General features: G+C 36.2%; 1 protein-coding gene across 2 annotated transcripts in view; it reads right to left on the bottom strand.

Annotated features, from left to right (window-relative positions):
* The window catches only part of MAP3K15 (mitogen-activated protein kinase kinase kinase 15), an 87,436-nt gene that overhangs the window by 47,236 nt on the left and 26,495 nt on the right, over positions 1-13,705 (bottom strand). Inside the window, exons 2-6 of one of the 2 annotated variants that reach the window (XM_065071888.1) lie at positions 12,695-12,834; positions 9,444-9,467; positions 5,839-5,910; positions 1,938-2,131; positions 225-393 (exon numbers count right to left, since the gene is read on the bottom strand). In XM_065071888.1, the coding sequence (XP_064927960.1) occupies positions 225-393; positions 1,938-2,131; positions 5,839-5,910; positions 9,444-9,467; positions 12,695-12,834 (599 nt within the window). The remainder of the gene's footprint in view (positions 1-224; positions 394-1,937; positions 2,132-5,838; positions 5,911-9,443; positions 9,468-12,694; positions 12,835-13,705) is intronic. The other variant, XM_021279879.2, reaches the window with a different exon arrangement.

Raw genomic sequence — 13,705 nt, 5'->3', positions numbered from 1 at the left:
AGGAGGAGACCTCAGGAAGGCACCTGATCTGTCTCTTCTTCATAGGAAAAATAAAGAAGAGTGTAAAGCCTCTTAAGTTGGCCACAAGACAAATCAAACTGTTAAACAATGTAAGAATTTACCGTCAGCTTTGAATCACTGTTTAACAAACAGCGAAGTGTAGGGAACAAGCAAGAGCCAAAATCCCATAATAAAATAATCTTTCTTAGTCTTTTGGAACATACCTGAATATCTCTATAAGAAAGAAGCAGGTTTATGACAATGTCAGAAGTCAGCACTTCAGTATTATCCATACGAAGCTTAATCCTGGCCAGTTCCTTAGCCAGTTCATCTCCTTGATATTTCTCTCTAGCTTTTCTAATATCATTTAGCAGTGTTTCTTTATAATAGGCACTGAAGAAATAAAAGATAGACATGCGGGAAGAAGACTGTTAGTTATTTCTTTTGAAATATGATTATATTTCTTATGAAACATTATATTTCTAATAAAAACATAATTTATCCCAAAAAGTACCACTTCCTCAGAGTGAAATGCACATCAAGTGTTTCCACATTTTTCATTAACTCATTATACATATTCCACCTTGCCTCACCTCAGACTGTGGGGCTATGTATCAATATGTTTACAACCAGGATTGTTATAATTTTATCAACACAGTAAAACTGGGGCATTTCTTTGCTACAGTACTGCCTGTGATGAATGTGGTAATTTGCATCCTTAAGAAGGCAGCAAATGAGATAATAAAGTGACACAGAGAAGAAAGATTGGTGTGATGTAAAGAAGAGATATATCACGAAAGCAGTGAAAAGGCTTTCAAATAAAGAAACTGAACAAAAGCAAGCCACCAAAAGTTGATTTAGTTGCAATCTGTTTGATGAACATAATACATAATGTGGGCAGGATACACTAAGTGCATTTTCTTTACCCTAACATCAGTGCACAATGCAACACCAGAGGTTTTGTAGAATATAAAAATCATATATATTCAGTATGACAGTTATAAATGACCTGGATGGGCTACTTAGAGGTAACTTTATCTGGAGCAGCTTAAGGAGTCTACAGTTTGGAAGTTAGCAGATGTCACCTGACAGGTACTCCACTGCACAGAATGCCCTTTTTGTTTACAAATGAGTATTGCAAAGTATTCAACATTGCTTAGCATAAGTCCTACTACATATAGGAAAGAAAACTATTTTTTCTGTCTAATACACATTACATCTTACATAGGCCATCTAACATATGTTTGTAATGTAAAGCAGGAAGGTCACCATAAGCACTATTGGAAAAGTACTCAGTCTCCCCCAGTGTTTTTCAGAAATACAAACAAAACCAAACTAGCTGCAGAGTACAGGGTGAGCAACTGAGAAGGAGTGACTTCCATCTCCAGCCCAAATTCTCAAAACCCCAACAGTCCCTCACAGAAGTGGCTGAACAGTATCACGTTTATTAGGTGGTATCAGATGGCTAATATTATCAAACAAAAACCAACCACAGAAGTTACATTTGATTGCCCATTGTTACCTTATACATATACACTTATTTGGTGACAGAAAATGACAGTCTTTGGGTTTGAGCTCTATGAAGAGGCTGTGGTCTTATTTCCTATTCCAACTTTATGCACTGTAATTTATACTTACGCACTGTAATTTATACTTAAGCACTTTACCATGGATACATGGACTGCTTTTGCGTACCGTTATTTTGGAAAGTAAACATAAATCATTTTCTAGTGTAACACAGCATTAACCACAACTGCTGCAGGACATCAATACACAAAGCAGTAAAGTTACCAGCTTCTTTTAACACTATATTAAGTGCAATGAAAAACAGACAAACAAAAAAAAATCTCAATGCTACTAGAGATTTTTGCATTTTTTTTCATAACCTTAAAAAGAGACTATCAAAGGTTCTGGATGTATATGTGCTGTAAAATTACCATGATGTAACATGAACATCCTTGAGAAGGCTGATAAACTTGTCCACCAGTGGGACACAAAGTGGCCCCAGGATATTGTCCCAGCTGGGTTGCATATATTCAGAAGCTCTTCGTTGGGCATCACTTTCACAGCAGAAGTAGTCAGCAGAAGGAGTGACAATGTATGGAATAAAATAATAATTGCCACTGGAAGCCTAAGGGAAAAACAGACATAGTTTAGAAAACAAATGAAAGTAGAAATACACTTGTTTATGCACAGAATCTTTTACTGTCAGAAAATAACAGCTAGAATAAAGCTGGTGCACCCTGGAGCCTTAATGCACTGTTTAACACAAGATTTGCAAGCATTCAATTGAAGGAATTTTCTATAGAAGAATTACAAATATTAACAATTATCCAGATCTGTTAAGTGACAATACAACAAAACTGTTCATTTTTTTGGTGATGCATGGACCCTAATAGGGTCTGACAGTCACCAGCTAACCTTCTGCTCCCAGATTTTTGGGGTCAGAGGTGTACTTGCATCCTCCAGGCTCACCCTGTGCTATGAAGGATATGAGGCAGAGCTCCCCGCAAAAAGAGCAAGAAATACAGAACCACAGGCATTGGGAGATGTTTAATCCACAGAAGCCTACTAAACATCTGCTGCATGCTGCCAGACACCAAACCAACCAACCAAACTTTGGACCTTTAACATCAAATTCTAGAAGTAAAAACCAAAAAATCCTCAATATGCCACATAAAAAGTGCAAACATGATTGAGGCACTGAAAGGGGAGAGGAAATGCCCTTCAGAGCCCAAACCCAGTAAGTTCAGAGTCTTCAGCTCCTGAGCAAGACCCCAAAAACCAGACAACTGTGAAGTTTTCCACAGCTATGAGAAGCACCGGTATCTCATTTTGAGCTGCAACAATTCTCTGCTGTTTGAAAGAAAAGCAGACTTCACATTTCAGTTTAACTATATAGAAGCACTGAAGCATGGTCAGTATCTAACACAATCAACTACCACTAAATACCCTTTAACTGCCACCTTGGGGATATCAAGGCATCAAACACATACAGCAAAATCATACCTTTCATTTTTTTCATATCATCTAAGCCTGCAGTAAAGCTGTAGCCATTTAAAGTCACCTTGAACAATGGGAGAATGCTGAGATGATGGAAAGAATGGATATGAAGATGGCACATTTTTATATGCATTAATAAACTAGACAATAGAAATAAACTGTTCACAGGAAGTAACAATGTAGGGCATGCAGTTACTAAAAATACAGATAGAAAAAAAACTGTATCAGTACATCCTATTGCTGATCTGAGTGTGTAAGGATTAAGAATTGCAAATTATTTCCAACAGATGAAGATCAAATCACATTCTTTCCTCATAAACCCTACAGTACAGTATCTCTGTTGTAACAACATAATTATCTGTTGCAATGTCATCTTTACTTCCTACTAAAAAAGTCAGAAAAATTGCAACACAAAGCACCAGGATGTTAAAACTATTTAGTCTCAAGTTTAAACAATTTAGTCACAAGTTTATTCAAATTAACACTGAGTTCAGTGGAACACAAAAGCTGCTTGTGCATAAATTCTATGCTTAAAACTGTAACAGTGAATTAGCTCTTCTCCTAATGGGAAAAAAAAAAAAAAAATCAAAACAAAACAACAACAAAAACCCGCAACAATTTGAAAGTGTGATGTATTTTGTGACGCAAAGAAAGTTGCAGTTATCTACTGAAAAATCCAAGTAATTTTCAGAAAAAAAGTTAAATGACACCTGTGAAACACTCTGTTACTCTTGTTTGGCCAACATCTCATCTATTTGACTTAGAGTTCCTGTCTCTTTTTGTATAGTGAGATCTATGCAATTAAAAACACATTTTCATCCCCCAAAGACACATTTTTGTGTGCAGAAATCAGGAACCCTGCACATATGTGAGCACAAATTTGAGTCTGTGGCCTTTCTAAGAGAGTCTTTCTTATCTTCATTACATAAAAGAAACAGTTTGGTCCATCTACTTTTCTTATGCTATCAAGGGTGAGAGATGGCTGAAAATATAATCCTTGCTTCCTCTGATCATCTACTCAGGATGCTGGTATCTGACACAAAAAGCTAATTATTGTGAAAATTACTGTCATGTCATACACCAACTATTGCTTTTTAAGACAATAAACGGCACAGGTATGTATGAAGTAACACATATAGCAATTCTAGCAGCAAATACATGTAATCTATAAATTATGGCATGTAAATGTACTATAATTATAACTTTATACCTTATAAAGACTGTATGCTGACTTGGTTTATTTCAGGATTAGTAGTTACGCTTTTTATTGTCTTATTTTGAGAAATTTGAAAGTTAAAAATTAAAAAAAAGCAGACAAGAAAAAAAAGCTCTCAATAGCTCATCTTCCAGCAAAAAATGTATACCCAGTATGGGTATTGAAATATTGTGATGCCAAACACAAAAGGCACAAATATATACATAATACATTAATAAAGCATATGAAATCACTTTATATATCAATCTCCCTTGAGAAGAATCTTGGTGTTTTTCATTTAAAAAAAGGGAAGAAAGAGAGTTGTAATACCAGAGAAACAGTTTTGACACTACGTCATATATGCATGTAGTATTTCTACCTTCTCTTCATTAATAAAGACCACCATTGCACTAGACAGTAAGAAAAATTACTTATTGGAGAGGGAGCTGGATGTGTTCACACATCCAGATTCTGTAAGACATCAAATCCCAGGGTGAAAGCTTACACACATACACAAAAAATACTGACCAGCTTCTGTGTGTGAATCTAGAAATTAATCAATAAAAGCACTTGGCAGACCTCAGCTATAGGAGTAGTACGTGAAAGAGCTCATGTGGCGAAAGCCAGGTCCTAAGGCCAGCAGTATTAACCTGCTAGCAATGAAACTTTTGTACTCAATCACAACACTTTAAAATCTACCAGAAAAGTTTAGGAACATAAAAAATACTGGAAGTAAATCCAAGTAAGTTGAGAGAGGGATCTTTTCTTTAGGGGAACATAGTTAAAGGAATTATGCATAGAGCCACACCTTTGCTGAAGGGCTGAAAGAGTTAGGCCCACAAAGGCCATTTTTAGGCCCTAGGCAAGACAGGCCAAAGGTAGAGTGATTTTTGTCTTGAAATGCTCCTCTAAACATTTTACTAATGCTGCTAAAAGTAAACTTTTCACCTTAACAACATAAACAGGGGTTTTTTAGTTGTACTGCTACTGTTATTCTGGTGTGACTGTAATTTTGTGACAGATGCTACACTAGAATTAAAATGGATATTTTTTCAAATAAATAATGTTGAGTAAAATCCCTGTATTTTTAGAGAGGTAATTATGCCTGCACAATTAATAGCACAATTATTTTACTTGAGCCATGCAGCCACTTACTCAAGCATCAAAAGTATAGGAGCGCTTACAAAGTAGTTAGAAGTAAAGCACGTAGGGTAACAGAAAATGAACTGCGTTCACTTGAAGTTGTCCAAACTTTTGAGTGTTCAGGAAGTTTAATTGACTGTTGTCTTAAGAATTAAGTTTTTTTCACAGTAATTGTCTGTGACATCACATTCCTGTCCATCTAGCGATACAGGTGACTCATGTATTATAAACTTTAAAAAATACTTCCTCTTCTAAAGCTGAATATATGCAGTATTGTTACGTAAAGACTGTGAAGAGAGATTATCACAAGCCAAACATTCTAAATGCTTTGGATCTAGTTTGCAAGGCACAAATGCTCCGAGATTACAGTTACTATGAAGGAAAGAACCTGCCAAAGACTCTTCTTAAAGTGTCCTTAGACATTTTTAAATGCCTAGAAACACAGTAAAAAGACGGTATATCTATTCAACAGAAAGCAGATTTAAAGTGATACATACTTTGCCTATCAAATTACCACTGCAGTATTCAGGAGGTACTTGAACCCGAAGAAAAGTTTTGTGGTTGGCAACCTACTCCAAATTGAAATACAAGAACAAAGAGGAAAACACCACCACAAAACAGCAAAACAATCAAAAAGACAGACATGACACATGAATAGAGAAATTATTAAAGAAAGCAACAACAGAAAATGAATGTAGATATTTATAGCAAGTCCATATTTACAAGACCAAGAACAGCCCAGTACTTTGCCACCCAGACTGTAAGATTTCTCTGTCTACATGATTTATTTGTCTATGCATCTCCTTGTGTCATCGTTAAGATGCTTTCAAGCCTTACTTTTATGAACCTATCAGATTCATTGCCTGATTAGTTAACTGTAATCCATCCACTACAATTATGTATCCCTTGAGATAGCAGTATTTCCATAAAAACTCATTTTCATAAATAAATTTTCAAAGCCTTAGTTTTCACTGTACCAGTAGTAACAGTGGCATATTTCATAATTAAAAGCATTAAAAGTAATATTTACTGGGTTGTTCATTGCCTTTGTACTATTCTCCCCTCAAAAGGAAAAATGATTTTTTGTATTTAAGATGTTCCTACTCCTCGTGCGTTCTGTGCCTTTGTGCAAACTCCTTTAATACTTCTGCTGCCTCAGGCTTTTTTAGAAATATATCGTTAAATGACCATTCCACACAAACTTTTATATATTGTAAAAAATAATCAAAATAAAAAATAGAAAGCTACTCTGCAATACTACTTCTTCAGATTATTAAATTCATATAATGTAATCATACTTTAGAATCTTGGCTCTCATTTCAATCCATTTGGGATACTAAATTGGACAATAAGAATCTAAGTGCCAAAATCTTTATATTTACTTTTCGTAAGTGTTCATTGCCTTGAAACAGTCTAAATTATATAGCTACTGAAACTCTGAAGAGACTTTCTTCCAATTACAATAAAAAGTGATTTTTCAACATAAACATTCCTTGTGGCAAGAATAAATTGCAATCCTGTTCCCTTTAGACCAAGAACTTTTGCTAATGACTTCTCCATGGCCCAAATATTATTCTTTGCTTACTATAATACTTGCTACAGAATTTAAAATTTAAATCTCAAAAAATACTTCATCAGGCCCACAGGCCTAAGTACGCTATAATAAACCTTTTGGTTTAATAGTCAACGTACTTTCCTTTAAATACCTTCTCCAAAAGCAATTAACAGGGTTATTCAAATTTCTTCAGGCATACCATGAACTAAAGAAAAATTAACTATTAATTCTTTCTCCTTATTTTCTCTACTTGCCATTTTCTTGCCAGAGTGAAAAGTTCTAGTTTATATTTTCAATGCCACATTCAAGTAAACTGAATGGGTTGAGTATGTTTTTCAAACTATGTGCAAGAAATGCTAGAACTACTGCCAGAAGGACTGTACATTTAGCTTCCTGGGTACAGTAGTTTTTAAAAAGCACCTTGTGCACTATTTTCTTCACTCAATCTTGGACTTTTTAAATTCCTTAAAATTCTGTAGAGTAAGAGGAAACGTCCCTATTGAAAACAAACAAACAAGGATAGCAACAAAATGTTGCATCAAAATAGAACAACTTTCCTGTGAATTTTGTCTATTACATTGGTTTGGGGCATTTTTTGCTTTTTGAAATTTCATTTCTTCAGTAAAATAAGGTTCATCTGACATCTAAAGAAACTCTAAAGCACAAACCCATTTTCCCTGGATTTATTTTCCTGCACTCTACGGTTCAGCAGCATGCACTGTGCTCTCAAACCTTGATTTTTCCACAATGACACAGGAAATAAACTGTTCTGAAAGACTGCATATTTGTAATTTATTTTCTCAACCATAATTTTGACAGAAACTAGGAAGCTGTTCATATACCCTCAGTAAAATTAGCAGAAAATAGTTCTCAAAGAGAAGCTTACAGAAGGAAACCTAACTGATGGGAGACAGAATCTTGACCTTGAATTTCATTCCAGGGCAATTCTTTCTTGGGAACTGAACTCCCACAGCCAATAATTCTTTCCTTTTGTATCCAAGTATGCAATAAATTATCAATATAGAATTTTAATTGCTTGTCTGGGGGAGCCAAGTAGAACCAAATCACATTCCCCATCTTAACCCTGAAAATGTCATTCCTGGATGGTGGAGGGAAGGAAGTTTTCCTTCTCTTACGCTCTTATTTCAGAGACTAAGCTATTAAATCTCTCAGAGCAACACCACCACAGCATGCTGCTGTATAATTTTCACTGTTAGGTCAGCTGTACTCAGGCCAAATCTCAAATGAATTGCTGACCTTTTTTCTATTCTTTGCTTTCAGCTTTTTCCTCACTCTTGCCTCCTCCTTGATGCTGAATTAGAATAATGTTCTCTTTATAATGAAAAAAATGGGAAAAAAAAAATCCATTTTCTTCATCTGTGGGAGAAAGAATCTGCCAAAATAAAAGTTTCCAGGCTGCTAAGCTGATCTTACGAGGCTGAACTTCCTACCGTCTTCTTTGTCTTTACTCCATCTCTGGAATTACCACCAAATAGCTCAGTCACAATTCTCCTGCTTGTTCTGGAGGGGAAGACACATGCTTGTGACATTTTGATCATACACCAGTTGATGGACAGTAACAGTTGCAAGCAAATCTGCCTTGTTCTGAGGCCCCCTTCCACAGAGCTACAGACCAGTAAATGCAGTTCACACCCCATAGGTGAAACTAGTTCAAAGATCACCAAGATAGACAGGAAAATGACCGGGATTTACTCACGTGCTCAACCTGATCTGTCTTTAGCCCACATGCTAACTGCTGTGACTAATACATTATCTCTTCTAGTTCTGTTTTAAATTATTAGCAAACTCTAAGAACATTTTATTATTTTAGTCCTACTCTGTATTCTCCAGAAGAAAACAGAAGTATATGTTGAATGTGGGGAAATGGAAAGGAATAAATGGAAGTTTAAGATTTTTGCACATTCAGTAGTGCTCAAAATAATAGTGTAGAGTGTTTAAGGAAAATAACCACTGGCATGATGTGAAATATAACAAAATATTGTGGCATATTGCAATAAACCTAAAATAACCACTCAATTTTATCTTGGTTCAGGCTTCCTTAATTGTTTGGTTTTCCTTGAATTAGGGTAAGAATATTTCTAATTTGGGAAATAAGATTTTGCATTTCTAAGTAAAATACGTGGACTTGTGAGGAAGAGGATGGGTATACAGCACCCAAAGCTCTTTGAGATACAAGAGTAAGCCCTATTAAGGCATCATCACACACATACATTTGCACAAGTGGGTGAATGTGGTAGAAGGAGAAAAAGACTGAATATCTGAATATACTTTTTGATCTATCAGCCTACATATATAACATATATCTACTAGCACTCTTCTAGAACTTAAAAAGGAATTTCTAAAGAAAAGTAATTTTTTAATCTAGCTTCACTTTGGAAAGGAAGTCAACAAGATTTCCACTGCTTGGAATTGTGTATAGGTTAAACAGATTTCCTTCAACCATATAGAGCATATATATGCTTGACAGTTTTGTTATTAGAGTTGCCTCATTTTGTGTTTTCAGACGAATGGGGATTTAATACTTACTGTGTTTTTCTGAGATACCATGTCCTGAGGAAAAAAACAAAACAAAACAAATATATTAAAAATGCTCATTCATTTTTTTACTGTGAATTATTATTTCCAATAAAAACAACTGGTATAAATATATGAACACATACAGATGCACTCTTCACAGCATAATCCATATTTCCTGCCATGGCAAATTCCAAGTAAAGGGACAGAACAACATTAAGAAAAGTCTTAGTAGTTCAGGATTGGAAAAAAATTAATGATTCAAAGAAGAAAACTATTTAAAGAAGTGCTCAGAAGATGAAGAAAGTTGTACTTGCCAGTAATTGGAGTTTCTCAGGCTGAATGCTCCACATACACAGTCACACATCAGGCATTTGTGAGACAAAATCATTCAAAGATGGAGATATTTTTTTCTCTGAAAGAGTACCCTTAAGATACCTAGGCCCCCTTCCTGCCTGGATGGGCACAGGCCAACACATTCCTCCTATGCTCTAATTCTTCTCACTTTAAAGTCTAAAGAGAGATATTGAAACTACGAGGCAGATGATGAACTAATAGGCATGTAAATCAGACCACTAAGATTTTCAGTTGCTGGTAAGTAACCTCATCCTCCTTCTAGTGATGACCTACGTGTCCAGTGAACACTGCCTGATGAAACTAAAGAGATCTCCAGGTAAGTCACGCTACGAATGTTATATATAGACTTTTTTCTAAGCACGATTATGCATACAATTTAATTGTATGTGCTCTGACAACCTAAGATGATTCTGCTTAAGCAAATTCATATCTGAGAGCATATTCACTTGGACAACCATTCTATAAGAATGATCATGCCTGTTCCCTCAACAACAGCCAACATATCAGGGACCATCTAAAAGGTTTAGTTCCGCAACTATGACACTCTCGAAATCTGGATTATACAGTCTTTTATATGCTTGGAACTAGGTTGTTTTGGAAAGAACATTGGTGAAACGAAGACACAGCTCTTGGGACAATTTCAAGATAGGTCCTAAAAAATAAGGTATACTAAGTCAGGGTGCCTGAACTTCACAAATCTTCCCAGTAGAAGTAACAACAGTCATGAGCATGATCTTTATAACACTTAGGCTAGCGACTCTTAAGAGGCATGCACAGCAAACTGGATCCCAGTAATAAATTTCTGAAGGGAAGGAAAAACTCCTGACCAATTGAGTCATAAACCTGAGAATAAAGAAACACCAGCAGATAGTCAAAAATACATATTAAGGTACCAAAACCTAAACAGAATTACTAATTCACTTAAACTCCTTAAGCCTAATAAAATACCTCTGAACAAAAGGAATGGAAGGCTTAGGCATCTGAAATATCATATATCTGAAAATTTATTTGTCTGGCTGGCTGAGCAAGTATCTCCAGTAGAGCTTTATCTACTGCAGATAAAGATCTTTCTCAGCAGGGAGAAATGAACTTTTCTGAGAACTATGCAGCACCTAAGCCATGAAATGCATCATGAACTGTTCTTCACTGAAAGACCCCAAGAACAATTCCTATCTACCTTCTGAAGCATTCCTAAGAAAGGTATATTAGCATATTTGAATGGTATCCAACACTTAAGTGGAGCTCAATTGCAGAAAGGGTATCGGGGACATCAGGGTAGGACTGAACCATGACCCAGTGCCCTGCTTAAACTACTGTAGCACTTGGCCCTGAAGATCTCCTCTACTTGGTTCCAGCAACTTAAATAAAGCCTTCTGATCCCATAGTAAGATATGCTGGGGCCTATATAGGCCAAGGACGTTATGCACACAACTGGGAGATGAGGAAGAGATCAGTGATGCTGACAGAGTTCCTAAAATACAAGAGATAAAAGCAGGTAATAGCTTTTCTAGCTATACATGACCCAGTCATGCTCCAGTGTTCCCAGGTCCACAGACTTGTTCTTGAGCTTTACATTCCTGGGATAAAAGCCCCAGAACTGGCACTGCAAAGACTTGCAATTTCTGGCACCAAGCTATCCGAAGATCCAACCCATGGATTGCCCAGAACATTTGACTGACAGCATAAAAGAAAGGTGAAAATGTGTTAATGAAAAATAAAAATGAAAGATCTCTTTGCAATCAGGTATATTAACAATGCAGGATGACAAGCTGCATGTCTGCCCACTCAGATTAGCTAGAAGAATGAAGGGCATGCAAGTATGCCTTAGCACATATCTGCATGGATAACCTCTTTGAGCAAAGATCATAAACTACTCGAACACCGCACTCTTGTGACTCCAGGTCACACGGAATGTGTATGTGGACCACCAGCTGAAAAAAGGACATATGGGTCAGTAGGCACATGAGAGTAAAATCAATTATATTGAGTGGAGAAAAGAGGAAAAAGCAGCTGTGCCACAACAGAGCTTTTCTGGGAAAAGAGGAGGAAACATAGCAAATTAAGATTAAACTTAATATTATTATAGGATCAAGAGGCTGGAGAATTCCAAAAAGGATTTTTGGTCGTTGGTGGTGTGAAAAGCAAAGTTGTTAGGGGCAATAACTTAAAATAAGGAAAAAAAAACAAACACAAAGCACGAACAACACTGCTCCCAGTGAAGGCAGCAAGAAAATGTATGTTATTAAAAGCAGCAGTAGGTGATGACACAGATGATAAAAGTAGAAAATAAGCTAAACTAAATAGAACCTCCACTGATAAAGATAGAAACATCTGCAATATGTGACTAGCACCCAGAACAGCAATTGTAAGACTTAAGTGTATAGCATGTATTATCCTACTAAAAAATGAACAGCAGGCCTATAAAAAGAATTGGTGAGGATATTTTTTTTTCCAAACAGTAATAAAAAGAAAATTCCTGTAGTCTTAGCTACTCAGCACCTAGGAGATATAACCTTTGTTTGACAGAAGTGTTTCAATAGGAGGAGAAAGTTGCAACACAGCCCTTGTTCAAGTCTTGTTACACAGCTCATAATTTTTTTTTTTTTACAGGTACTCTAATTAAAAGTGGGAAAGTAAGGGAAAAAAAAATAAATCAGATCTGCATTCTCACTTCCAAGTCTAACCATCTGAAGTAAAATCAGTACCACACTATGGTTCTTCTCTTATAAACAACATTTTGTACTATTCTAATCATTACTGGTTTTGCTAGAAGCTGTTTTTTCCTTAGCATGATTTTGTTATGTAGCCATGAGGAAATCACATTCAACTGAGGTTTCAGAAAAACATAAACATTTGCAGAATCAGGTGTGTAAAGATATTTCAGAAGCAGATTTTGAGAACCTTACTTTGAGAGACTGAGCAGTGTCAGCATCAGTGTCATGGTAGAGTATAACATTGTTAGCCATGTCAAAACTTTCACGCACACCAAGGTGGTAGAACAGTGATGGCTGCTTGGAAATATCACTCATGTCCACAACTGCAACATCTGAAATGAGAAAGGGAAGGGGAAAAGTGCTGAAAAAATAATGATCTTGAAACCAATTTTATTCTAACACAAGACTTAAAATAAATCCTGAAATTACACATACATTTGGACAGACGAAGTCAATATATTCAAACAAGGATCATTTTGTCATGGTAGAAGTAAACTTTACCAGTCATACGAAGAACCTCCTCAGGAAATTATCAGTGTGTTACACTAATCAGGAGACAGAGTTTAAGAATTCTGCTTGTTGTTTTGAGATCATTGCATCGGGAATATCTCAGGTAAAGAAGCAGTTCTATATTTGTTCTCTGAGCCATGTCTGACAGCCTGATCGCCCTATACACTGGAAGGCTCCAAACCTTCAGGTGGAACTTCCAAGAACAATAACGTACCAGGAAATTAGGGAAAACTACAAGATCAAGTTTATCTTAAGAGGCTGGGGTTTGAGGAACAGGAAATCGCTAAACAGGAGAAAAAGAAATTACTGTGAAAGCTGACTCTCAAAAGCGACAAACAAGATGTGGGGTGCAGAAATGAGGGGATTCAACCACAAGTAGCCAGAGCAAGACTTCCGCTGCTTTTAGGTAGCATTCCGGTCAGAAACGGAAGTAAAAAAGTATGTCAGTGGAAGATGACCTTTACAGAATGCTAAGGAGAAAAATCCCATATTATGCAGAACAGCTGAGATACAGGTAAAAGATTCTGAGTTCATAATTCGGTTTTCATATGCACCTGAAGGCCAGCACAGAGACAAGAGGGAACTGGAAGACATTTAACTGAGGTTTTTCCTTGTTCCTTATATCCTCTATGCTACGTAAGAAAATTTTGTTTTAAAGCTTTTTAAAGGTCTGTATCTATATGTCTGTCTGCT

This window comes from Columba livia, chromosome 1 (genome assembly GCF_036013475.1).
Source record: "Columba livia isolate bColLiv1 breed racing homer chromosome 1, bColLiv1.pat.W.v2, whole genome shotgun sequence".
NCBI lineage: Eukaryota > Metazoa > Chordata > Aves > Columbiformes > Columbidae > Columba > Columba livia.
Note: the sequence above shows the minus strand (reverse complement) of the source record. Positions and strands in the feature narration are given on the sequence as shown.